The sequence below is a fragment of the Tachypleus tridentatus genome, chromosome 13 (assembly GCF_004210375.1).
Source record: "Tachypleus tridentatus isolate NWPU-2018 chromosome 13, ASM421037v1, whole genome shotgun sequence".
In the NCBI taxonomy this organism is placed as follows: Eukaryota; Metazoa; Arthropoda; class Merostomata; order Xiphosura; family Limulidae; genus Tachypleus; species Tachypleus tridentatus.
Genome location: NC_134837.1, coordinates 183092268 through 183119438, shown reverse-complemented (window position 1 = coordinate 183119438; position 27171 = coordinate 183092268). Strand labels below are relative to the sequence as shown.

Genomic DNA, 27171 nt, shown 5'->3' with positions numbered 1-27171 from the left:
GCAAATAATGGAATCGACGACCACATTACAATGTTCCCAAACTGAAAGGGCGAGCATGCTTGGTGATGGGATTCGAACCCGCAACCCTCTCATTGTGAGTGGAACACCTTAACCACCAGGCTGCGCAGGCTGTTGGAAACGGTGGTTGTCCTTTGATTGTTTGTTTGTTTTTGGAATTTCGCACAAAGCTATTCGAGGGCTATCTGTGCTAGCCGTCCCTAATTTAGCAGTGTAAGACTAGAGGGAAGGCAGCTAGTCATCACCACCCACCGCCAACTCTTGGGCTGCTCTTTTACCAACGAATAGTGGGATCGACCGTATATAATAACGCCACCACGGCTGAAAGGGCGAGCATGTTTGGTGCGAAGAGAATTCGAACCCGCGACCCTCTGATTACGAGTCGAACGCTTTAATAGCCTACCTGGCCATGCAGGGCCCCATTATTATTGAATCTATAAAGTAAGTATTGCTGCTGTCCCTATAGCATGTTTGGATTGGATGACTTTCTGTCAACATATGACGGCGTTAACCAGCCAAACATCCTCACGTTTTCACTAGAGATTTCTGTTATGACAAATATTATACAGTAAAAGTCTAATAGGGTTAATGAAAGAGAATCAATAGTTTAAACTTTTAAATATACACACATACTTTCAGACACGTGTATTTAACTGTATTATAAACCAATAAAAACTTACTCCAAAAACGTATATTCAACTGTATTATGTTAAAAACCAATAAAAAGTTACTCCAAAAACTTGTATTCAACTGTATTATGTTACAAGCCAATAGAAAGTCACTTCAAAAACTTGTATTCAACTGTATTGTGTTATAACCCAATAAAAAGTTACTCTTGAGAGATAAACTACTATTTTCACTTATTTACCACGTCAAATTAAATCGCTTACGTAAACTGTTAATTAGTTAATTAACAAATTATGTATTGAATCTGAAGTAGCGACACCTGGAAGTGCTACTGTAAAAATACTTATGTATATATCGATTAAGGCATTCAAACATCATCAACATGAATCAAAACAGTATTTCACTTTTATTTCTTTTTCTTTTTCAACTTCACACCAGACGGCAGTAAATAAATGTTACAGAAAACCTTTGGAACTGGAAGTTTTAGTTTACTACCCTATGAAATCGTAGTGAAGATACATTAGAAATAAAGAGCGTGTTGAACAATTAATAAAACCAGCTTATATAACACAGGCGATAAAACAAAGTTAATTACTCTAATCTGATATGAAACACGGTGGGTGAGAATCAATCGATTTTTGTGTTTTAAGCAACACTAACTTGATATATCTGATCTAATATGAAACACAGAGGGCGAGAACCAGTATATTTTGTGGTTTTTATTAAATGTGATACCTCTGTTTTGATAAGGAACGTCTTTATTTAAACAAAGGTATATCTCTGTTTTGATAAAACTACTATGTTATAAAGTGACCAATGCTCAAAATGATATTTCACTGAACTATTTACTAGACTCAGTAAATAATACAAAATGGTACATGTATCATAATGATGTGTTGGCACGTATAGAATGCTTGTTTGTTTTAAATTTCACGCAAAGCTACACGATGGCAATCTGCATTAGCCATCCCTAATTTAGCTAGAGGGGGACAGTTTATCATTACCACCTACTGCTTACTCTTGGGCTACATTTTAATTGATGAATAATGGGGTTGATCATTGCATTGTAATGCCCCAACAGCTGAAAGAGCGAGCATATTTGGTGTAACGGGGATTCGAAGCTGCGACCCTCAGATTATGAATCAAGCACCCTAACCACCTAGCCATTCCAGGCCAATATAGAATGCCGATATCCTTGATAACTGTATAAGGTAAAACATCAAATGCTAAACAGAAAGTAAACTGCAAACCTGAAAGAAGAACAAGTTTAATTCTAAATTCCCCATAAGTTGGGAAATATCAGTGTGGAAAACTAGTACATGTGTGTGAGTTGTCAGATAAGATATTCCAAAAGCAAAGTTGTTAAAACACAGATTAACGGGTATTTTTGTTCCTATTAAGTGATATTTAAAGATATTTAATGTAACATTTCTCTAGATTAAGACAATAAGCTTTCATTTATCCACAAATATACCTGCTTAAAATAAAAGCCAAGAGTTCTAGATCACTATTTTAAATAAGAGCAAGAGTTCTAGATAATTATTTCTAACTATGGATGAAGCGATGAATAGAAAAGCTTGAACAAATGTTCACAGTATCCTGTACTTCATAATAAAAAGATGTAACTTACATCATTTTATAGAGAGAGCTAAAAGTTCCCCTACAAGAAGGGAACCAATTACTGGGTTTTTAATCCTGTCATTCAGGTTTAACATATTAACCAAGACTAGAATAAAATGACTAAACAGTGCACTTTCTGATCCACAAATCCTTAAATTTTTTTTGCAAGCAACTTTAGGTGTCAGTGACAGGAAAAATACATGAAACTAATCACTAATACGTTACAGGATAACATAATGCACCATTTTCAGGCATGCATCTTAACTCTGGAATTATTCTTAAATCAGTACTGATTTAAATGAGAAAATGTTGTTAGTCTCTAGTGAAATGAATCTTGTAGCATTGTTTTAAATCACTCTTGATTTCAATGAGGAAATGTTGTTATACTCCAGTGACATGAACGTTGTGGCACGGTTTCAAATCAGTACTGATTTCAATGAGGACACTCTTCAAGTTAAATCTTTAATATATCATTCTAATGTATACCACTTTTTAGAAAACCTTCTAACTTGGGCACGTTTATAAAACTATACACAAAGTTTTAAAATAAACAACACATAGCTGTGATATAAAATAGGTATTCAACATACTAAGAGAAACAAAATGCTATCTTAATGGCAGTTACTCTTAACTGTATAATAAATTCTTAGTTTCAATTCAACTTTTATCATTTTTGAACAAAATTAACTACAAAACTATAGAACTTGGTAATCGCGAATGAAGTGAAGCTTTACCTACACTATCCAGAAACACTGTAGTCTATAAAAACTAATAACCTACATATAGTTTTCTGAGAGAGTTTGGCTCTATAATGTTTATGGAAACTACGCTGCTTGAAAGGTAGGAGTTCCACTTATTTTATTACTTGGGTTATCTGACTTTCTACTTCTTTTCTACCTATAAAAATATGCATTTCTGTAAAAAAAGGATTAGTTCTTTAAGGCCTAGGGTAGAAGTGCACTGAAGTGATTGAATAATAACAGTGTCCCTCTATTCTCCAACACTTGAGTTCACTTATGTAAATAGTAATAACTAAAATAACGCAGGAGATCGCACAGGAATATCTCAAGATACCTCCCATGATGCCTCATGGCCTTGCATTTGTCCCTTTAAGATATATTACTCATTATCTATGTACATTTTTTTGTTTCATAATAAGAAACAGTTGTAATTCTGGAGTTATGTGTGCCACTGACAGTTTCCGTGTTTAGAATAACCCACAGTCTTTGAGATTCATCTTAATTATGACATCAGTCACAGCGTCGAACACAAACTGTATATTTTCTGTGTCAGTGGCACAAGTAAAGTGAGTGTAGATTTCTTTTGTGCCCTTCTGTCTGTTCAACATTTCAAACTTCATCTGAATGTAGGATCCAGCATCTTCATAGCTGTTTGCCCCTGCAACGGTAACATTTTTTTATCAGTATGTTAATTATTGTTATTTCAAATACAAAAAGAAAAATTTAGAACGTCTTTTAAGAATCACAAAGGAAGTGCCGAAAAGGTAAAATTACAACACAGACCTGCCTAGGAAGGTAAAATAATAACAGACTAACAGAAGAAATTCCTTTTACTAATGAGAAATAAACTAGAAGGGCAGTTTTTGAAATATTTATATTGGGTTGGCTTGTAATGACTCTGTTACAGGAAAAATAGAGAGACTGAGCTGAAATAAAACAACAGAAATACATGTTTAATGTTATCATAAAAAATCAATGGTAGAATACAGATTTTAAGAATGAAAATATCTGGGTGAAAATAACTGAATAAATATTGATATGTTGTGTTTGTAATTAAAGGAAACTTTAGTTGTGTTTTGCAAGCCTTGCATAGTTACATATAACAGTGATTTATTGGAAACTAGAAACATAAAAAATCATACCACCTTGGTATTCTGGAAAACATATGCTTAAAGGAGATTTGGTTATTTTCTCTTCAAATATATCCTTCTTATTGAGAAACAAGATAATCGATGTTTCTACAAACCACTGGTTATTACATATGGAGACAAAGAGTTTCATAGACTCAACCATGCGATTCTGAAAAATTTTAAACATACAAATCTGTAAATCAACCAAGTTCATCAAAAAAATAAATGAGACAAGTAAACAAAAACTACTTTCTGTACTGTTTTATTACATTTTCCATCATGTATGTATTAGTTAAGACTAATGTTAATAAAATTACACAAAAATCAGAAGATTTGGTTTGGTTTGTTTGGAATTAAGCACACCATGGGTATTGAAACCCAGGGTGGTGTTAAACTTGTTCTTAGACAATAAACAGTTTGATTGTAAACTTAACTTGTTGGTTTACAACACACCAGTTCTCAGACAGTGAACAGTTTGATTGTGAGTTGAAGTTGTTGGTTTACAACACACCAATTCTCAGACAGTAAACAGTTTGATTGTGAGTTCAACTTGTTGGTTTACAACATTGCAGCTCCTTAAAGCTTTTGTTATTACTTAGATGTCAATATAAAGAATTGATCAACTAAGGTGTAGAGTAGGTGGTCAAACTATAGGATAAATATCAGCAAATACATTATAAACTGCACAAAAAATACTTTTTCCTCACAAACCCACAAATGAATAATGTTTTACTCAGTTTTAATTCTAAAGAGGAAGAGGATACGCATTATTAGATTTTACTAATATAAAAACAAAGTTCCCACTACAAAAAAAAAAAACAACAATAAGGAGAAAAACCTTCGATAATGTCAACTAAACCAACAAACATTATATTGTTGCGTTTCAAGAAATATTACTATACTTGGCTTTTCTATTATAAAAAGTGACTGAGTTTATCATGATTAAAAACAACAAAGTGTACCATTTCTTCATCTTCGGCCAGAACCTGGTCATACTCACTAAGTGACACACAGAATATAATGGCTGTGACTCCTTCGAAACAGTGAATCCATTTCTTTCTTTCAGAGCGCTGACCTCCGACATCAAACATTCTAAGTATACAAAACTCTAATAAATTTCTAAATTTTAATTTACATAAAAGTATTTTTAAATAGTTTAACCAATGTATGTCTACTTGACAAACCTCATTAGTTTATTACCACAAATTCTGAATTTATTAAATCTGGATAATTGTTTAAGGATTAATCATTTTTATTAAATTATTAAAAATAATATCACTCTCTTCTAAGCTTCCTTAGCTACAGATAATAATCATAAATGCATTCATACTATATTATGTTTTGTAGCAAACCTCTGTAAAAATAAAAGTTTTAATATGGTTTTGTGGAAAAAATATAATTATTATCAAAACAAAACTTTTTCTCACTTAAAATGCAGGCCTTTGAAATAAAACTGAGTTTCCACGATTCCTGTAGTTTTTACGCGAGTTCTGAGAACATCCTGTTGAGTGGGAATATAGTTTGGATCACATATCCTATCCAGGGAATTTAAATAACTGAAATAAAAAAAGGTAGAAAAGACTTAACACCCAGAAATACTTAGATTGTTGAGTAATTTTAAATTAGTCTTAATAACAATTATAAAATAATACTAATAATAATTATTATATAATAATAAAATAATAATGCACTTTCAAGAGTACAGAACAATTAATGTCGGTTTTTTTGTTTTCGAAATATCTCATGGATAGTTTTTATACCAAAAGTACGTTTTATACTCAAATGATTGATATCAATGCGCCTAGTGTTTGTAAGTTTATTATTATTATATTATGAGAACGCCTTTTCTAATATGTCAAAGAATTATTATAATTAATTATACTTGTCATAAGGCATATTATTAGGCTTATTATAATTTTAACAGAACGTTCTTTAGTTAGAATAAAAAATATATAATAGGCCTAATGATAATATAATAAGACGTGTTATTAGGCCTGTTATATTTTTAACACTACTTGTTTTTTTGTTAGAATAAAAAATGTTACAAATTACAGTAGGCTTAATACTAATGTCTTAGGACAGGTATAATAGATTATCATTATTATAATTATTTAATTTAAAGGTTTTCTGTGTATAATTATATTGTTTTCACTTATTCACGGTTACAAGCACGAGGCCAAAGTTGGGAAAAACGGGATCCAGGACAAAGGTTTATTTCAGGGGCTTTTTTGGTACTTTTATATTTTTCGCATGGTATCCTTCTACCACCCATGTGATCAACTTCGCACAAATTTCATAATTTTTTTCTCAAGAGATCTAAGTGGAATAAAAAACAGTAACACTAAGAATCAATATGTAGTATTATTAAAAATATTAGACTAAAAAACAATGACATTCATGAACTTGAAAGTTTTTAAGCTGCTTATTTTAAAAAAAAAGATATTTTTTTTTATGTTTCACAATATCTAATTTTATTTGTTATTTCTTGGGTGCTTTGGGCAGCTGTCCTATTTGCCCTGTCTTTAATAAGCACCAAATCCTTGAACTTCGTTAGTATTGTGACATTCTGTAAACAATACTGCTAAACACAATCACAAGATAATAAAAACTTCAAATACTTCTTATAACACTTCAGAACTGGAGAGCTTTGTGTACAGGTAGCTTAAGCACTGATAGTAGATACATGTTTAACACACATCTTAACAAAATAATCATTTTATCTTACTAAGACGCTGAGTCATTCAGCTGGTATTCTCTTGAGCGATTGTAACACTTCTGTACTCCCGAATCTTGCCACAATTTTTTCATAACCTCTGATAGGTTTTGAGTGATTTCTCCATCATACTTCGCATCAGCTATTGCTAAGAACTGTTGTGCATCATCCTGTAAGAAGATAGAACTTCATGAGTTGTATTAGCCATGGGGAAAAATAGTTGAGTATCATCCTGAAAGAAGTAGAACCTCACGAGTTGTATCAGTCATTGAGAAGAATAGTTTAGCATTATTCTGATGAGATAAATTCGTGTTTTTAAAAACATTTTAGAAAATAGGTTGACTTAAAGTTTGGAAATTTTCCTGTCTATGGTGACTACTTGTATGTTGAATATCATTCATCATTTCCATAAAAAAAAAAACACGAAAAATCTGTTTGTTGAAAGAAATTGTATTCAATAATTTTATGTTGCTTTATTTTTATAATTAAGAATTGGTGAAGGTCACTGTCCTGTGTTTTCATCAACATATAAGTGAAACACCTGCAGGTAGATTTATAGCACATAAGATGCAATCAAAAGGTGTATTTGTTTCTGATAACTTTAGCAATTTTCATGATAAATCACGAAAAATAAAATTTGTAAGGAGATTTAATCTTTTAATCCTAAACTGAACAGATACACTCGTTTTGTTAACATACATTTCACAAATCAACAGTAAGTCCTTAAAAATTACCAAACGAAAGAGGATAAGGAAATACGTTATACATATATAAGTGCTGATACAGTTTTGTCATTAACAAACATTTTGATCAAATACTTGTACTGTAGCAAGACATGGTTTTGAGAAAAGGACTAAGAAAAGTGAGAGAGCATGAATAAACTGAGAGAGAGGCGAAGAAAGAAATATGTTATCAATAGCAAACATAACCTAATTATGAAGCTATATGTTATTGATTATAGTAACAAACAGCGATTTGCTATGATATTCATCAACACCCGATAGGAATAGTTACAACCCAAATAAAGTTGATTGGTATAAGAAGGCAAGTGAAATGCCAATATAGCACAATCGTAACAAAGTGGCAATCCATAGCAAAAAGAGCAGGAAACATTTATCTCCACCGAGCTCATGTGAGGCAGTAGAAACATTTCATCATGAGATTTAGTAGTACACATTTATCTTCGTCAAATACACGTAATACAGTAAACATTTTCTACAAGAAATACATGTAGTACAGTAGTAAACGTCTTCGTCATATACAGTCATGTGAAAAAGTTAGGACACCCTATGAAAGCCTGTGTATTTTTGTAACACTTTTGGATATATAGATATTTAATCTCAATTTTAACAATACTGAGCGATTATAGGAATATAACTCAACAATTAAAACTGAAGAAAAGACTTTTCAAGATCATCTGTAAATGTAATTCTACAAAAATGCATATTCTAACTGAGAAAAAGTTAGGACACCCTACCGCTAATAGCTAGTGTTACCCCCTTTGGCTGAAATAACTGCAATGAGATGCTTCTTGTAGCCATCTACCAGTTTCTGACATCGGTCTGAAGAAAGTTTGCCCCACTCCTCAATGCAGAATCCTTTCAGCTGTGAGATGTTTGAGGGGTTTCTTGCATGTACAACCCGTTTCAAGTCAACCCACAGCATCGCATTGGGATTAAGAGCTGAACTTTGACCCGGCCATTCCAGGACTCACTAAATCCACCAAGGACTGGCTGAAAACTAAGAAATAGAGAGTCCTGGAATGGTCGGGTCAAAGTTCAGCTCTTAATCCCATTGCGATGCTGTGGGTTGACTTGAAACGGGTTGTACATGCAAGAAACCCCTCAAACCTACCGTGTATCAGAGGGTGCTTGAGGATCATGTGAGACCATCTGTAAGAAAAGTAAAGCTGAAGCGGACCTGGACCCTGCAATGCACGGTAGAATTCGTGGTGGATTTTATGATTGTAAGCTGTCCAGGTCCTGCTGCAGCAAAGCAGCTCCAAACCATGACACTTCTACCTCCATGCTTCACAGTTGGTATGAGGTTCTTTTTCTGGAATGCTGTATTTGGTTTACGCCAAACATGTCCTCTGTTCTGGTGTCCAAATAATTTGGACTCATCTGTCCAAAGAACATTATTCCAGAAGTCCTGGTCTTTGTCTATATTCTTTCTGGCAAACCTCAGTCTGGCCTAGATGTTTCTCTTAGAGAGCAAAGGTTTCCTCCTTGCACACCTCCCATGGAGGCATGCACTTTCACATCAACAGTAGCCAGAGCCTGCTGTAGATCCCGTGATAAGATGTTAGGTTGTTTGGAGACCTCTTTTAGCATCTTGCTGTCTGCTCTCGGGGTGAACATGCTTGGACGACCAGACCTGGGCATGTTGGCAGTTGTTTTGAAAGCTCTCCACTTGTTGACTATTTTCTGGACAGTGGTATAGCTGATTTCAAAATCTTTTGGGATCTTTTTAAATCCCTTACCAAACTCATAAGCTGCTACAGTTTTCTTTCTGAAGGTCTCAGACAGGTCTTTTGCTCTCACCATGGTGCTCACTTTCACTTCAACAGTCAGGAGCACACTAAACTAAATGTCTGAGGTTTAAGTAGGGCAAGCCTCATTCAAAATGCTGAGTAACGATCTTCTAATCATGTGCACCTGGTGTGATACACCTGTGTGTGATTTGAGCCATCTTAACTGGGAATAAATGTGGGGGTGTCCTAACTTTTTCTCAGTTAGAATATGCATTTTTGTAGAATTACATTTACAGAAGATCTCGAAAAGTCTTTTCTTCAGGTTTAATTGTTTAGTTATATTTCTATAATCTCTCAGTATTGTTTAAATTGAGATTAAATATCTATATATCCAAAAATGTTACAAAAATACACAGGCTTTCATAGGGTGTCCTAACTTTTTCACATGACTGTTCACGTAAAACACCAGGAAATATTTTTCTTAGTCAAATTCATGTAATTTAGTAAGAAACATATTAGTCAGATTCATGTTACAATAGGAAACGTATTTGTTAAATACATGTAATATAAGAAGAAACGTGTTCGTCATATACGTATGTTTAATTTTCGTCCAAAGCTATAATTTGGGATTTTTTCATAATACACAGGGTACAGATATCTGAACTTTATTTTTGATAAGGATTTGTAATATAATTTTGGATATTTTTTCTGTTGGATATATATATATATATATATGTATGTGTGTGTAAGTAACTAGTTATAACACTATAAATTACATCAGTTTCATATGGGCAATCAATTCAGCACTATATAACATTGATAGGATATATAGTATAGTGGAAGTTAGAATAAAAACAAGATATCTACTATGATATTCTAAGCAAACGAAAAACTGTCCGTTATCAGTCTTTATCATTGATGGAAATCATCTGTGGTTATAGTGTCAAAAGTATGGGATACATTATCTATCAGACATAATCCAAACGTAAATACCAAACTTAGTACATCGTCTATCAGACATGATTCAAACGTAAATATCAAATTAAGTACATCGTCTATCAGACATGATCCAAACGTAAATATCAAATTAAGTACATCGTGTATCAGACATGATCCAAACGTAAATATCAAATTAAGTACATCGTCTATCAGACATGATCCAAACGTAAATATCAAATTAAGTACATCCTCTATCAGACATGATCCAAACGTAAATATCGAATTAAGTAGTCACTGAAGAAGATAAAATTAAGGGTTTCAAATCTTGCTCGTTTTTGCTGTCTGGAGCCAGTAATAGAAAGGCGGATATCTCTGATATTTTGACATAAGAGATGGTTGCTAAAATTGCCTAATGGTAAAAAGAAACCACCCAATATTGGTAAATTTGTGTTAAAATAATTATTCCAAAAAGTAATGGTAATTCGAACTACTAACCTTTACCCTCCCCCATTGACAAAACTTTTTCAAGTCTAATCACCTACTTGAATTTGGTGATTCTTATCTGGTAAACTTAACAAGTCATTAAATAATAACATTTTAAGGCTAGTCATTTGTAACATTTGAATGACATAGAATAACTAGTAACCTCAAGAAAAGGTAATTATTTCCGTTATATAAAACCAATTTTAACATATTGCAATATTTATTATAAAAATTGTATTTTTTATTTCTCATTTGTTTTTAATTTATTTGCCAGTAATTAACAATAATTACTGTTGTTATGAACAGCCAAATACCTTTTTAATTGTGAAATAGGTATTCTCTTTAATTATAAAGATATTTGTAACAACAATTGCAGATAAATTTTAAAAATAACTGATATACAAATTGAGAAATAAAACATCGTAATAGTTATTTAAAGGGTAGAGGTTCATGTAGAGGTACAAGGTTATTGGGACAATTTATGTCAAAATAGTAAGAATACATGTCTTTCGAAATCACACAGCGAAAGGCAGAAGGAGTTGAGACTTTAAAGACCAAAGTACTCAGTTTCTAACCCTTAATTTTATCTTCAGTAGCAATTACCTAGTTTTTCATTTACGTTTGGATGTAGGCCCGGCATGGGCAAGCGTGTTAAGACGTGCGACTCGTAATCTGAGGCTCGCGGGTTCGCATCCCCGTCGCGCCAAACATGCTCACCCTTTCAGCCTTGGGAGCGTTATAATGTGACGGTCAATCCCAATATTCGTTGGTAAAAGAGTAGCCCAAGAGTTGGCGGTGGGTGGTGATGACTAGCTGCCTTCCCTCTAGTCTTACACTGCTAAATTAGGGACGGCTAGCACAGATAGCCTTCGTGTAGCTTTGTGCGAAATTAAAAAAAAACAAAAACGTTTGGATCTCACGTGGTAGATGTAATATTCCAAACGCTTTTGAGTCCTATTATTGCGTACATTTTCTATTATGAGTTAACAAATAATGAAAACGCTTAACAATGGACAATTTTGTTGTTGTTTTAGGTTTGAATGTCATGAAAGACATCTCGGTTTTGGTTTTTATATAGAAATATAATCCCAGCATTATTTCATAATTCCTCAAAACCTCAACTTACAAAATTTATAATTCTTTAATTAATGCCACAAACGTAATAACTATTATTAATAAATAAAACTTAAAATAAAGTTATTTTTACAGCAATGTCAGCAGCTTAATAATTTCTCTATTCATTTAAACAACGATCTTGTTCGTTTTTTAGATGTTTCTTCAAAATAATGAACATTGCTGAAGCCTAAGGGTGGCGCTCTCTGGCTGTGGAAAAAGTCACCGAAACAAGTTTTGCAGTGTCTTAAAAAAAAGGGGTGGCCAAACCGCGGCTCTTTGACATGTTATGTGCGACTCTCGGAAATATGTTGGCTGAGCTCCTTCTTGCATTACAATTTACATAAAAGGTAAATAAAAATTTTCAAGCTTTATAATTATTTACCGGGTATAAACTAAGAGTCAACTGAATTAAAATGTAAGTTTAATGTTCATGGTGAGTAATATATTGAAAAATTTTAATCCTAATTTTAATGCTACATTTAAGTTAGGGATTAAAGAAACTTCGTATCAGCAAGGATTACAGAGAAATTGTGCTGGAGAATCGGTGATCGTACAAGCCGGTACTGAAATGTTAGTTTTTAGTGGGCGTGGCTTGCGATGGCGTGATCGTTGCGGACAGTGACTTTAGTAGGGTGTTAGTGTGATACTGTAGAGTTTGGTTGCGTTGCTCGTATTCGAGCTTATTGTTTCTTTTCACTTTAATTTTTTACAAGTGTCTGTAAAATTTTTTGTGAAGAGAAATGACATAATTAAAATGTCAGAAGCGAAAGTATGAAAATGAAAGTCAGAGTGGAAGAAAGATTTTACATTCACCGTTAAAGGAGATAAAAGTTTGTGCCTTATCTACAATTAGATACAAAAGTATCTAATGACTTACTCAGTCATTATAAAGCTAGTAACTTGAAACGTCACTACGAAATAAATCACAAAAACTTTGTTAAGAAGAACATAGCTGAAGTTGTTGCAGTGTTAGATCCAAATAACACAAAATTTCAGCGACTAATAGCACAAACACCAGCTTCACGCCACACTATAGAGATACGTATCTCCAAGATCAGTGCTGATGTTGCAGGCAAAATGCAAAATGATTTAAAGAATTCCCTTTCATTCAGCTTAGCCCTTGACGAATCTACAGACATACAAGACAACCCACAACTGGCGGTATTTGTTCGTTATGTTTCCTCTTATGAAACTGTGGCACTAAAAGAAATAACTTATGGTGTTGACATTAAAAATGCTCTTCCTAGAGCCTTAACAAATGCTGATATTCCACTGGATAAATTCGTCAGTGTTGCAACAGATGGAGCACCTGCAATGGTGAAGAAAAATCCAGGATTAATTGCACTTATGAAAAGTGATCCCAGCTTTCCAGAGTTTCTTCCTGTTCATTGCATTATTCATCGTGAACATTTGGTTGCCAGATACTTTAAGTATGAAGATATTATGAAACTTGTTCGTGAAACTGTCAATTCCATACGCTTAAATGGAAAGACTCACCGAGAGTTAAAAACTTTTATTGAAGAACTGGAGCTTAAAGATAAACCCAGTAATGTCTTTTTTATGCTGCATTGTGAAGTGGCTGTCCACCAGCAATGTCTTAAATAGGTTTGTGGATCTGTTGGAGACCATTCTTACTTTTCTTGAAGAAAAGATTCTATCCTCAACTGGGAAATGATGAATGGATGCAAGATCTAATGTTCCTTACTGATATAATGAGTCATCTATAAATTCTCAACTTGGCACTCCAGGAGAAGGATAAGATTATTTATGATCTTACTCAAACAGTTTTCAGCTTTCAGAATAAAATATTACTTTCAAAGAGACATATTGTCAAGAAACTTCAGTTACTTTCCCAATCTCAAGAGGAGAGTAAATATATTCCTTGATATTGAAATGAAAGACCACAAACTGGAAGAATAGAAAGATAAATTACAAGAATTGCTTTATAATTTCCTAAACAGGTTTGAGGACTTGCAGAAGCTGAAGCCGTGCTTCGCCTTTCTTGTAAATTCATTCGTGGTTGATGTGATCAATGATAGTTGTCCAATTCTCGAACTTCTGGTTACAGAATCACTTGCTGTAAAAATGGAACTAACAGAACTGGGTCTAAAGATGATCCATAAATCCCATTCTACAATTGAGTTCTGGAAGCAAGATCCAGAAATAAAATATCCTGAACTGAAGAAAACCAGTGTGTGACATCTCAACTTTCAGCACAACATACTGCTGTGAATCGCTGTACTCTGTAATGAAGTTTGTGAAGTCGAAGCATCCTGCAATCCTTACAAATCAACACCTGGCGAAACTAATTCGTACAGCCCTGACAACATATCATCCGGAATTTCAACGACTCACAACCAATAAGGAAACTCACAAGACATCTACTAGCAGTAAATAGCCTGATAATTGTATCAATGTCTGTTTGTGTCAGAAAAATATTATAAGACTAAAATTTTATAAGTTGGTATCTGATTAAAATATCTCTAATTTTATTGTTTTTTCACATTTTCTTCCATGTTTTGACCAGATATTTACTAAGACAAATAAATATCATTAAAAATATCTGTTTTTACCCCTTTTATCTTTATTTTTGACAGTCTCATTTAATGCTAATAAAATGCAGATTTGGATATTTTACTTAGATGTTTCCGTAGTTCATTACCGTATTAAATACTCTCAATATAGTTAAAACAACAATCAGCCAGGATTTTGAAAACATTTAGTATATATGTGTACTTTGTGATTATTAAAACTAATACAAATTAACAGTTTAAAAACTACATACATGAATAAATTATTACGTACATGTATTTATTAATATTTATATAAAATTTATGTAACAAAATGTACATGTAACAATAAAAAACGTGTGTAATATTTGCTTATGTCTTGCGGCTCTCAAACATCTGAAGTTTATCGTATGTGGCTCTTATGTTAAGCAGGTTTGGCCACCCCTAGCATAAAACATCTTTTATTCTTACTCTAAGTATCATACGCAAGTAGTAGTGAAATAAAAACGTGTGTATGTAGTGTCAAAACCCCAAGAATCACAAGTGTTTTTGTGCGAGTGAACTCGTAACAACATTGTGACATAAAGTGTAATAGATCTCACAATTATGTTCCCTTTCTTTTAATTCCCACATTACCGGGTGCATAGTTCTCTAACTTAAGTGGTTAAGTTACACTTCTGACGTCTCACATAACCTTATCACTATGAAAACAAATTCTAACAGGTTCATGAGTGCATGAGCTCAAATATTCTGACAATATAAAATCAAACTAGTATGCATGTACCTAACAACGCATCAACAGAAAAAGAACATACATTAGTTAACGATTTTTAAACAGACTAGTGTGAAATGTTCCTAATAAGTAACGTACCAAAGTGAAGTATATAAAAGTTTCACGTAGAAAATTTTCGAATTTGTTACATTAAGAAACAAAAGTCTGTATTCTAGCTCTAACTCCAGCCAAGTTAGCCTGTCCGTATAAATTATCATGATGGATGTTTGACTACCAGTGTTTAAATCACAAAGAGGAAATTAAAGGTATTAATTAAATCACTAATAGATGTAGAGAAGTCTTGAGTTGATTTACTGTATGGAAATTTGTTTGTTTTTCTGAGGCTGAACTCCTTAGGTGTAGAAAACACCACGCGCGTGTATAGGACAGAAATTTCTACAGTGACTATGTGTCACCACCCTACCTTTGTATTACTACTAACCAGAGAGGCGCGGCATGACCAGGTGGTTAAGGCACTAGACTCGTAATCCGAGAGTCGCGGTTTCGAATCCCCGTCACACCAAACATGTTCGCTTTATATCGTGACAGTCAATCCCACTATTCGTTGGTAAAAGAGTAGCCTAAGAGCCTTACACTGCTAAATTAGGGATTGCTAGCGCAGATAGCCCTCGTGTAGCTTTGCGCGAAATTCAAAACAAACCAAACTAACCATAGCGAAGACAGCCAATCACTAATACCCTAACGCCCACCATCTGTTACTGTTGTTAGGCGTCACAGCATAAATTGCGCGAATAGTTCTGTAGTAACGTATGAGTTAAGAAACGGTCCGCAAGCTCGAAATACAGATCTGAAAAAGGTCAAAGTCAAAGGAGAATCACGACAGTCAAAAGTTCGATAATCATGGGGAGGGTCGGAAGTATATAACTCCAGAAAATGTTTTAAACTGCTCTGAACATGACACGACGTAAATTAAGAAAATCACATTAGTTCGTTAAACGATCTACAATTTTATGTGCCCCTCCATTGGCATAACGGTATATCTGCGGACTTACAACGCTAGAAACCGAGTTTCGATACCCGTGGTTGGCAATCACATATAGCCAGCCCACTGTAGATTTGTGCTAAACTTCAGACAAATAAAATTGTATTTTCTACCTTAATCCTTATACCAGGCTTTACAACTCAGACTAATTACCCCTTTTGGAACCAAAAGTTAAATTCAAGTTGTAACAGGAGGGAATCCTGAGCAGCCGCGGCACTTAAAATTCCTTTAGGTAGAATTGGAATAAATTAATCCTCGAGACCTTTTCCCAACTTTTTATTTGCTATATTTTTTGGGCGCCAGCAATAAGCGTTGGGCCTACTTACACCCGATTCGATTTGATTACTCGTCAAACTTTCTACAAGCCTACCCACAATTCGAAATCCTTTTTATGCAGAATTAGAGTAAATTAATATAATTGAAAGGCTGCGACCTCCAAAACTTTAATTAAATCACCAGTATTTTAAGAAATGACAGAGTTATGAGTTCAAAGTTAGTACTTGGAAGTCTCAGAACCAAAGAAATGGAATTCAGTCAAACTGGATTAATGTCACACGTGGGATATGTCAGGGCTCAGTCTTAGGACCTTTGCTCCTTTTGATTTACATCAGTGACATAGATCGAGGAGTGGTTAATAAATTGCTTAAAGGTGATATTAAGGTCTTGGGTGTTGCTAGTCGTGAAGGATGCTACAGGTTTACAAAAGGATTTAGATCATTTAGTGAGTTGGACAGATAAGTGACAGATAGATATTAATTATAATATATTATATGATGTAAGTTATCATAATTTGAATTATAAGTATAATTTGGATGGGAATAACTTTGACAGTTTCATGAATGAAAGGGATCTTGGTGTTATAGTTGATCAGTCTTTAAAGCCATCCAAACAGTGTGAAGGAAACAAACAGGAGTTTAGGTGGTGTCAACAGAAATATCAAATACATCTCAAAAGAAGTTATAATGTCATTGCATATGTCACTTGTTATGCCACATTTGGAGTATTGTGTTCAGCCTTGGGCTCCTTACCTTAGGAAGGACATTGAATCGTTAGAAAAGTATTGCTTGAATGGTGTCCGAGATGTTAGGGTTGTTATACGAGGACAGGCTGAAATATCTCAAATTATTTTCACTTGAAAAAAGAAGAGGCAGAAATTGAGGTGTTTAAGATCATAAAAGGAATTGATAGTGTTGATGCATCATCGTTTTTTTTGTATTTAATAGTGACAACAGTTGGACAAGGGGACACAAATATAAATTTTGACAGGGTTCGAGTCATATTAAGCTGAGACAGTTCTACTTTTCTAACAGGATTGTTGGCCTTTGGAATGGGCTACTTTCATATCTTGTATAGGCAGCAAATTTAAATGAATTTAAGAAAAAACTTGATAGGTTTTGTTATAACGGCTGACTTTAAGACTGTTTAAAAATATTTTAGTTTAGAGGATGGAACAGCCTAGATGGACCAGTAAATCCCATGTTGTCCCAAAATGTTATATGTTATGTTAATATACAAAACAATAATGTGTTTGCGATGCCTTAGAATTAGAAAAGGGAGGGTTAGTGATAATGTCACTAAATGTATTAAGTGTTTACCACTTGGTACGTTAGATAATTATATGTATCTGAAACGTTATATATATATTTTTAAAAGCCAGTTTCGTAAGAGGGCTTGAATTTGATCTGGACCATTACGACGACACTTAAAAATGTTTATCAAATTAAAATATGACCCCTATTTTCAAGAAGAGTTAAACACCAGGTTTCGATACCCGTAGCGGGCACAGCACAAACAGTCCAAACAAAAACCTCCAGAAGATAATGTTTTTTATTATTTGCTAACCTATTAAAAAACATACACTGATTTATATACTGAATAAGATTTGAATAAAAGATAAACATAACACTGTCTCGAAGTACTTCACTGAAGAAACACACCGAAGGTTTTCTGCTCAAGCACACAACCATAATAACTTTCAAACACACTGTTCTACTTGACGATTTGGAATTACGGGGACTAAAGTGTAGATACGTTGACTATCTTTGTTCTTTCTTTCAATTTTTTGTAATTTTGACCAGTTATCAGGACATCCTGAAGAAGATAGACTGTTTAGTAACAGAAATAAAACTATATAGGTTATACCAAGAAATTATGGTATATTCTAAATAACAGGTCACGAACCACGGAACCTCTGATCTACAGTCCTGCACGCTGACCACTTGACAGCACAAAACCAAATATTGATGTCAGCTGGGAAAAACCAAAAAACGTTGTCATACGCACAAACAAACAATGCATGTTAGTGCACAGAGATAAACACATGTTTGAACAGAATGGTTGTGTTACAATAGTGTCAGCGCGTGGCTTGAGTATGGACTTTTCTGAGTCTGATAAAAAAAAGCCATGCGTGACCTGGCTGTTTAACATGTCCTACTATAACTTAAGGGTTAACCCTTCATAATATACTTGTCGTAAACCAGCTCTGCCTATTTTGGAGCGTTATAAGAGTGCTGGCGAAATTCCATAATTAGATTCGAGTAGGCGGAAGGTGTTGTTCACTAACTTCCTTTTTTCTAGTCTTTCAGTTCGGAATTAGGGATGGCTATTCGTAGAAGTCTTTACGTTGCTCTGCGCGAATATTCGAAACAAACTGATGAAAACTGCTAGTGAGATTAACGCCATACACAACTCTGCTGACGTACAACCACTTTATGACAAAAGGTCGTGCACTTAAATCCAGGAAAACCAACGTAACAATGAACTAGCATGATTGCTATGTAAAACAACATGGAAATGAGCCTAAGTACCTCTTATCGCTAAATATGTGTTATAAGTGTAGCAGTCAGCAACGTACTGCTAGACTTATTTAATATATCATTTATTTAGTGTATACGTGTGAATACATACAAGATATGTTACAAAATGAACAAGTACTGGAGTACAAGGAATTGCAAAGTGTATACCAGTGCAAATGACGAACGTCCAACATGAGTGGTCATGTCCCTTTAAGCGATGTCAACACCTTGTCTTCTGTCACGTTCTCCATTTGATTCGTACAACGTGCAGGAGGGAGGATGAGGTGGAATCTTCATATGTGACCCATCTAGACCCCGATCAAGATAAATCCAGTGAAATGTGACAAGTCGTATGTACGTACAGTAGACAAGTTTGGTTGTGTCATTACTCGTGCGTGAAGACATAAACAGAATACATTTGATAAGTATTGTTCGATCGACATTTCCAACTTACCGACAGCAGTTTGGTTTCGAAATTAAGCACAAAGCTACACAATGGACTAACCGTGCTCTGCACACCACGGGTATCGAAACCCAGTTTCTAGCGGTGTGAATCCTCCATTGTGGGGGGCAACCAAAAGCAGAGACTTACAGCTTTAATTATGGCAAATAGCAACGACACCAGTGTATAAAGGCGAATATTTGTTTTATTATTAAGTTAATAACTGTATTTCTGAAGGATGTGAGATACTGAATCTGATAAAGTAGCTATAAAACAAGATGGAAGGTTCTAGAATATCACCTTTTTTTAACTGCGTAAACTATTATTCTTTCCTTGATTGTAACTTTGTATAAAAGACCAGTTTTTAAACAGTTTCTTCAACAAGCTGGTTTATTATCACTGTGTCACTAGTCGTGACGAGTCAGTTTGTAACGGCCATTACTTTTCTATGAAATAGGAGTCGTCCTTCTTTCTTTAATGGCCTGGCATGGCCAAGCGCGTAAGGCGTGCGACTCGTAATCCGAGGGTCGCGGGTTCGCGCCCGCGTCGTGCTAAACATGCTCGCCCTCCCAGCCGTGGGGGCGTTATAATGTGACGGTCAATCCCACTATTGGAATTTCGCACAAAGCTACTCGAGGGCTATCTGTGCTAGCCGTCCCTAATTTAGCAGTGTAAGACTAGAGGGAAGGCAGCTAGTCATCACCACCCACCGCCAACTCTTGGGCTACTCTTTTACCAACGAAAAGTGGGATTGACCGTCACATTATAACGCCCCCACGGCTGGGAGGGCGAGCATGTTTGGCACGACTCGGGCGCGAACCCGCGACCCTCAGATTACGAAGCGCACGCCTTAACGCGCTAGGCCATGCCAGGCCCATAATTGTTACACAGATAAAGATTTATTAGAAATAATGCACAGAGAATTTTTTCCTGCTAAAGAACGGCATGAACTTCAGTTCAGTTATCAGTGTGAGGTTTTTATGCGTTCAATAAAGACTAAACAGAAATATACAAAAGTTGTATGATCTTGAGTTATGCCTGAAATAATGTTAGTGAATATCACCACTAGGGCTTTGAACATCTTCACATGTGCTATTTCCATGTACTTTTTTATATTTTAGTAAAGATTGTTTGTTTTTTTGAATTTCGCGCAAAGCTACACGAGGGCTATCTGCGCTAGCCGTTCCTAATTTTACAGTGTAAGACTAGAGGGAAGGTAGCTAGTCATCAGCACCCACCGCCAACTCTTGGGCTACTCTTTTACCAACAAATAGTGGGATTGATCGCCACAATATAACGTCCTCACGGCTGAAAGGGCGAGCATGTTTGGTGTGACGGAAATTTAGTAAAGAACTATAACGATTATTTATTACATGTTTATTGTCAAGAAACTTTTCTGTTTCGTTGTTTGTTTCTTGTTCCAATAAGTATATTTAATTTATTACCAGTGTTTATCTGGGTTTCTTGTATCTCTTAAACTAATGTTTTTGGATCATTTAAATGTTACTAGAAGGTTTATAAGCCACACAGAAACTGTAAGATTTGTTTTGTATGTTTGTTTGGTATTAAACACGCACACTTACACGACGTGCCATTTGTGCTCTGCTTACCGCGGGTATCTAAAACTGAATTTTAGATGTAAGACTCACCGATGAGCTAAAGGAGGACTAAAATGACAGTAAAAAAAAAAACTGTTTAACTTCCGTTTACGGAAGAACACCAGTTTCGTAAATAAAGTGATACCTTTTATTTATAATAATTTCGTAAAATATACTAGTAATTTACATAATTCAAAGGGCCCTGACATGACCAGGTGGTTAAGGCACTCGACTCGTAATCTGAGAGTCGCGGGTTTGAATTCTCGTCTTTCCAAACATGCTCGCCCTTTCAGCCGTAGGAGGCGTTATAATGTGACAGTCAATCCCACTATTTGTTGGTGAAAGAGTTGGCAGTGGGTGGTGATGACTAGCTGCTAGCCATCTCTAATTTAGTAGTGTAAGACTAGAGGGAAAGCAGAAAAATAAACCCCAACAGCTACAAAAAAAAAATAATGTCTCTCAAGGTTGTTCAACACCATACATTAATTTAAAATTTGAGAACTTCGTGGAACACAGAATTTTAAAATTAATGTATGGTGTTGAACTAACCTTGAAAGATATTATTTTGTTTTTGTAGCTGTTGGGGTTTATTTTTTGGGTTCCATTAAACGTTTGTTTTCTTTTATACGTCTACGTAATTGAAAATTTAACACAAGTGTAGTCGCGGTACGTCTACAGACTTACAACGCTATAAACTGGGTTTCGATACCTGTGGTGGGCAGAGCATAGATAGCTCATTGTGTAGCTTTGTGCTTAACTTGAAATAAATAAACCCCACAAATATTTTAGAAAATTAATCCGTTCTCAGTCTTAAAATAACATTTTTTATTTAATAATTTATTACACACGGATAAAATACCATGAGATTTAGAACAGTTTCATACATTGAACATATTTCGACGTCTAACTGCGTCATCATCAGAAATGGGAAAGGGCGAGAGTGTTCAGTGACGGGTTTGGATCCCGCTGCTCGCAGATCGCCCTAACCACCAGTCTGGCCAACAAGTGTTTCATCTTAATTTACTGTTATACCTTGCGTTGCGTAATAGTTGTTTAACTCGAGAAAATTGAGGACATCAATAATAATAAAACAAAAACGAACTGAAAAGTTTTAACATAGTTGTACCAGGAAGCTAAAAAGGCACTGAGAGATGGTTCAGTCCTTCCCGAAACGTTGTTTGCTTTTGAAGTAACCAATCTTAAACACACACCAAACAATTCCCCACTTTCAAAGTTATAGTTTTCTTTATATCATTTGCTACTTTATAACAAAATGAAAAAAGACCTTCAATGTGACCTTGACCTATATTCACACACCTTGGATTAAACGTTTTCGAATTATTTAGTTTACTGTCAATGTAACCTTGACCTATGATTTTCATTGATCTTGAGGACACTCAACCTCTGTACTAGAGTTTAGAGTTACACAGTCCATGTACTGTTACTAACACAAACGGAAATGTAAGCTATAACTCTCTGCCCTTTGATAAGATTATCTTCATCGGGATTCAGACCATGTTTTGGATCAGGGATGGTCAGGTTCGGCATTGACCTTTTCCAGACTCTGGAAAAATGATATTATTATCTTTACATCATTGCTGAATCCTAAGTAATAACCATTATTACACTGTTGTATCACTTACAGTATGTTACATTTTGTTCATTGTCCGCAGTTTTAATCAACATTACCTTTTCGTGCCACGTTCAATTCATGGGGTAATATTTAACTCATGTATTTTCACTAGTTTCACTTATGTATCAACGCATTATTAGTCGATGTTCACAATACAGTTCATCCTGGCATGACCAGGTGGTCAGAACGCTCGACTCGTATTCTCAGACTCGCAGGTTGGAATCCCCGTCATACCAAACACGTTCGTCGTATCAGCTGTGGGGTGCTATAACGGCCATACCCATTATTCATTAGTGAAAGAGTAGCCCGAGAGTTGACGGTGGGTGGTGATAACTAGCTGCCTTCCCTCTAGTCTTACAGTGCAAAATTAGGGACAGCTAGCGCAGGCAGCCCTCGTGTAACTTTGCAGGAAATTAAAAAACAAAACAAAACAAGAGCAAAAAACACAACAAATACAGTTTCACTTCGTAGTCATATTACACATGCATAATCCTATTTTTACATAGAAAATCCCTTTAAAATAGAGCTACGTTTGTGTCTATGATTCAGCAAATCTAACACTATTTGGCCTGTAAGTTTCTTATTTATGATGCTTAGAGGGTTAAGGTACTTAGGACTTGGTTCATCATGTATTATGTAACTCTCTAGTTTGTTCATCTTTTCATTTTTTATTAATATTTTTCTTATAATATTGAATCTAGTTATCTAGGAGTCCAGTTAACCTTATTAAAAAGGCTACATGGTATAGAAAATTGGGCCAATCTATCAACAATATCTTGCACGAAAGAATTTAGTGACGACGGAGGGGAAAGACAACGTGTAACTAGCGTTACAGCAGTTCAGCCACATTCCACAGTCGGTTCTACATTAGTAAACCTATACACGCATGCCAGAACAAGTGCACGTGGGAAAATGTTTTGAAAATTCTAGGCGAAAAAGAAGCGTTCACCTATCTAAACGAAACAGGAAAAGAAACAAATGGTATAACTATGGACAAGTCGAAGTTGCAGTTTAGCTGATAGAAGGAGTCGTTAAGGGTTATAAATGGGAGGCTGGTGATTGCTGGAGAACTGGAGGAACACCATCCTGTCCAAAGTTGCCCCCACTTTGCTGAGAATACAATCCCAGAAAGTCGTTATGGAGTCAAAACGCTTACTGTATTAAACCTAATGTGTCTATTGTAAGAGACCATTGAGAACTACCAGACATTATTTCTAAAAATAAATAAAAATAACGATTGTCTTGTAAAAGTTATATAACCCATTAGTGTTGGGTGGCTTTGTATTTCTTTATGACGATAAGTTAGTTGTAACCAGTTAATAATTTATTCATCTGTTTATTTCTTATATTTCTAAGTAAATAGACAACTCACCTACATCTAGAGATAACGACCACCCCTACGATCAAAATACACAGTAAGGTTTCACGTAACAAACTACCAGAAAGGGACCCCAGTGGCTAAGCGGTATGTCTGCGGACTTATAACGCTAAAAACCGGGTTTCGATACCCGTGGTGAGCAGAGCACAGATAGCCCATTGTAGCTTTGTGCTTAATTCAAAACAACAACAAAAACAACCAGCAAGGGCACTTACAGATTTAGATGTCGTCTGAAGTTTTGGATTGTTCAGAAGTGGTTTTGGTTTACAAGTTCAACATAAGATAAAGTTTTGGATTGTTCTGAAGTGGTTTTGGTTTACAAGTTCAACAATAAAATAAAATTCAGGGTCATTGGTTACAAAGACCCTTAATGATTTTGTGCCTCTATTTTGGAGCCCCGCATGGCCAAGCGTGTTAAGGCGTTCGACTCGTAATCCGAGGGTCGTGGGTTCGAATCCCGGTCGCACCAAACATGCTCGCGCCTTCAGCCGTGGGGATGTTATAATATGACAGTCAATCTCACTATTCGTTGGTAAAAGAGTAGCCCAAGAGTTGGCGGTGGGTGGTGATGACTAGCTGTCTTCCCTCTAGTCTTACAGTGCTAATTTAGGGACGGCTAGCACAGATAGCCCTCGAGTAGCTTTGTGCGAAATTCCAAAACAAACAAACAAATCTTTCTTTAAACAAGATCTGTAATGTACAGCTACGTTAGGGACATATACAATACACATAACTATGTTAGGGAAATATACTCTCCTACATAAAACCACTCAAACCTATAGTCGTAACACATCTACATTCTGACGAGTTTTCTACTGTCATTACTTGATTATAAAGGTAAAAATACGTGCTTTTGTCAACATTACGTTTCATCATTCTCGAAAACTAAAAATAAAATACTTTTGAGACGTTTCCGTTATGTTGTTTACACCCGATGCTCTAGTTTAAATACTGTAAACTGCTTATTAAATACCTACCTCAGTAGTAGTTCAATGAAAAGGATGAGGAAATGTGAGCGAGAATGAATAAACTGAGATCGAGGCGAAGAAAGAAAGTCATATGCTGTCAATAACAAACATAATCTAATTATAAAGCTGCCCCCCAAATGGCACAATGGTGTGTCTGCAGACTCATACCACTAAAAACCGGATTTCGATACCCGTAATGAGCAGGACACAGATAGCTCTTTGTGTAGCTTTGCGACTAATAACATAATAAACAAGCTTACTAAGTTACCATGGTGAATTACATGTATCGTCGTAGAAACCCGGGAGATTACTGAAATGTATACGATATTCTGAACTTATGTTTTTGTGTTTTGTTTTTCTTCATTAATTCTGGAATTACGGAACTTTTTATACCGTTTTCTACCCGTAGGGGCCCACATATTGAATAATATCAAATAGTTCAAGTTTCTGCCTTTTACAATAATCAATGTACAGAACTCACAAAAAATATATTTTTCTGTATAAATTTACACACCCGGACAAAGCAGTAATTAACGGGTTGTTTACAACGTTTACGGTATCGGTATCCTTGTTATGTGTAATACAGGAGTGATTATTTTAATCGTTTGCAACATATATAGTATCTTTGTTTACACTTTTACGTATAACTCACGTTTTAATGACTTTGTAACAAAAAACACCACGAACACACAATAATTTTGTTACATTAATAATGAGTTTTAAAAGTCTATAAGGTCCACATACATGCATCGGCAACTTTAGGGTTAACGAACCTAGAGTCATCGTGTAATATTACGTATATACATTCACTCTGTTGAACAGAAACAGCAAAAAGTCATAGACATGGATCCATAATGTGACTCCTTCACTTCATTAATTGTTATGTTGTATTTCACTCACTGATTTACACACTGACAGTCACCTAATTACAGAGCAACTAGTGTTATGGTTACTGTGAGGAGATTAGAACTAGTTTTAGGCAAACAAGATCCAATAAAAAAATCGTGTCAAACTATTTAAATATTTACAGTTGCAGCGATAAAACTACAAGCATTCCACTATAGAAAATCGATTCAAGTTCTATCTAGATCGTGCAATCATAACGTCCGATTGATTCTTCGATCGCAAAAAAAAATATTTTGATTATAATTTATCTTTTTAATATTATAAAGATTTCGGTTTTTTGTTGCTGTTGTTTTACAGTTTTTATTGAGAATAGAAGATTTGTTTGTTTTGAATTTCGCGCAAAGCTAGTCGAGGGCTATCTGCGCTAGCCGTCCCTAAATTAGCACTGTAAGACTAGAGGGAAGACAGCTAGTCATCACCACCCACCGCCAACTCTTGGGCTACTCTTTTACCAACGAATAGTGAGATTGACTGTCATATTATAACATCCCCACGGCTGAAGGCGCGAGCATGTTTGGTGCGACCGGGATTCGAACCCACGACCCTCGGATTACGAGTCGAACGCCTTAACACGCTTGGCCATGCGGGGCTCCAAAATAGAGGCACAAAATCATTAAGGGTCTTTGTAACCAATGACCCTGAATTTTATTTTATTGTTGAACTTGTAAACCAAAACCACTTCAGAACAATCCAAAACTTTATCTTATGTTGAACTTGTAAACCAAAACCACTTCTGAACAATCCAAAACTTCAGACGACATCTAAATCTGTAAGTGCCCTTGCTGGTTGTTTTTTGTTGTTGTTTTGAATTAAGCACAAAGCTACAATGGGCTATCTGTGCTCTGCTCACCACGGGTATCGAAACCCGGTTTTTAGCGTTATAAGTCCGCAGACATACCGCTTAGCCACTGGGGTCCCTTTCTGGTAGTTTGTTACGTGAAACCTTACTGTGTATTTTGATCGTAGGGGTGGTCGTTATCTCTAGATGTAGGTGAGTTGTCTATTTACTTAGAAATATAAGAAATAAACAGATGAATAAATTATTAACTGGTTACAACTAACTTATCGTCATAAAGAAATACAAAGCCACCCAACACTAATGGGTTATATAACTTTTACAAGACAATCGTTATTTTTATTTATTTTTAGAAATACTTCACACATCATACAATGCGAAGCATATCAAGAAACTCACGTACACACTTTACTGATTCAAGGTCATTCTAGCAATAACCGCTTTAAAACTTTCATAAAGCAGCTCATTATTCATTAACTAAGTTTCAGTCGAATCTGACAGGCGTCAGGGT

General features: G+C 35.1%; 1 protein-coding gene across 2 annotated transcripts in view; it reads right to left on the bottom strand.

Annotated features, from left to right (window-relative positions):
• Positions 1 to 1033: 1033 nt before the first annotated feature.
• The window catches only part of LOC143238025 (guanine nucleotide-binding protein G(i) subunit alpha-1-like), a 35582-nt gene continuing 9444 nt past the window's right edge, over positions 1034 to 27171 (bottom strand). Inside the window, exons 3-7 of one of the 2 annotated variants that reach the window (XM_076477913.1) lie at positions 6861 to 7018; positions 5563 to 5691; positions 5098 to 5227; positions 4148 to 4304; positions 1034 to 3663 (exon numbers count right to left, since the gene is read on the bottom strand). In XM_076477913.1, the coding sequence (XP_076334028.1) occupies positions 3473 to 3663; positions 4148 to 4304; positions 5098 to 5227; positions 5563 to 5691; positions 6861 to 7018 (765 nt within the window). In that variant the 3' untranslated portion in view covers positions 1034 to 3472. The remainder of the gene's footprint in view (positions 3664 to 4147; positions 4305 to 5097; positions 5228 to 5562; positions 5692 to 6860; positions 7019 to 27171) is intronic. The other variant, XM_076477914.1, reaches the window with a different exon arrangement.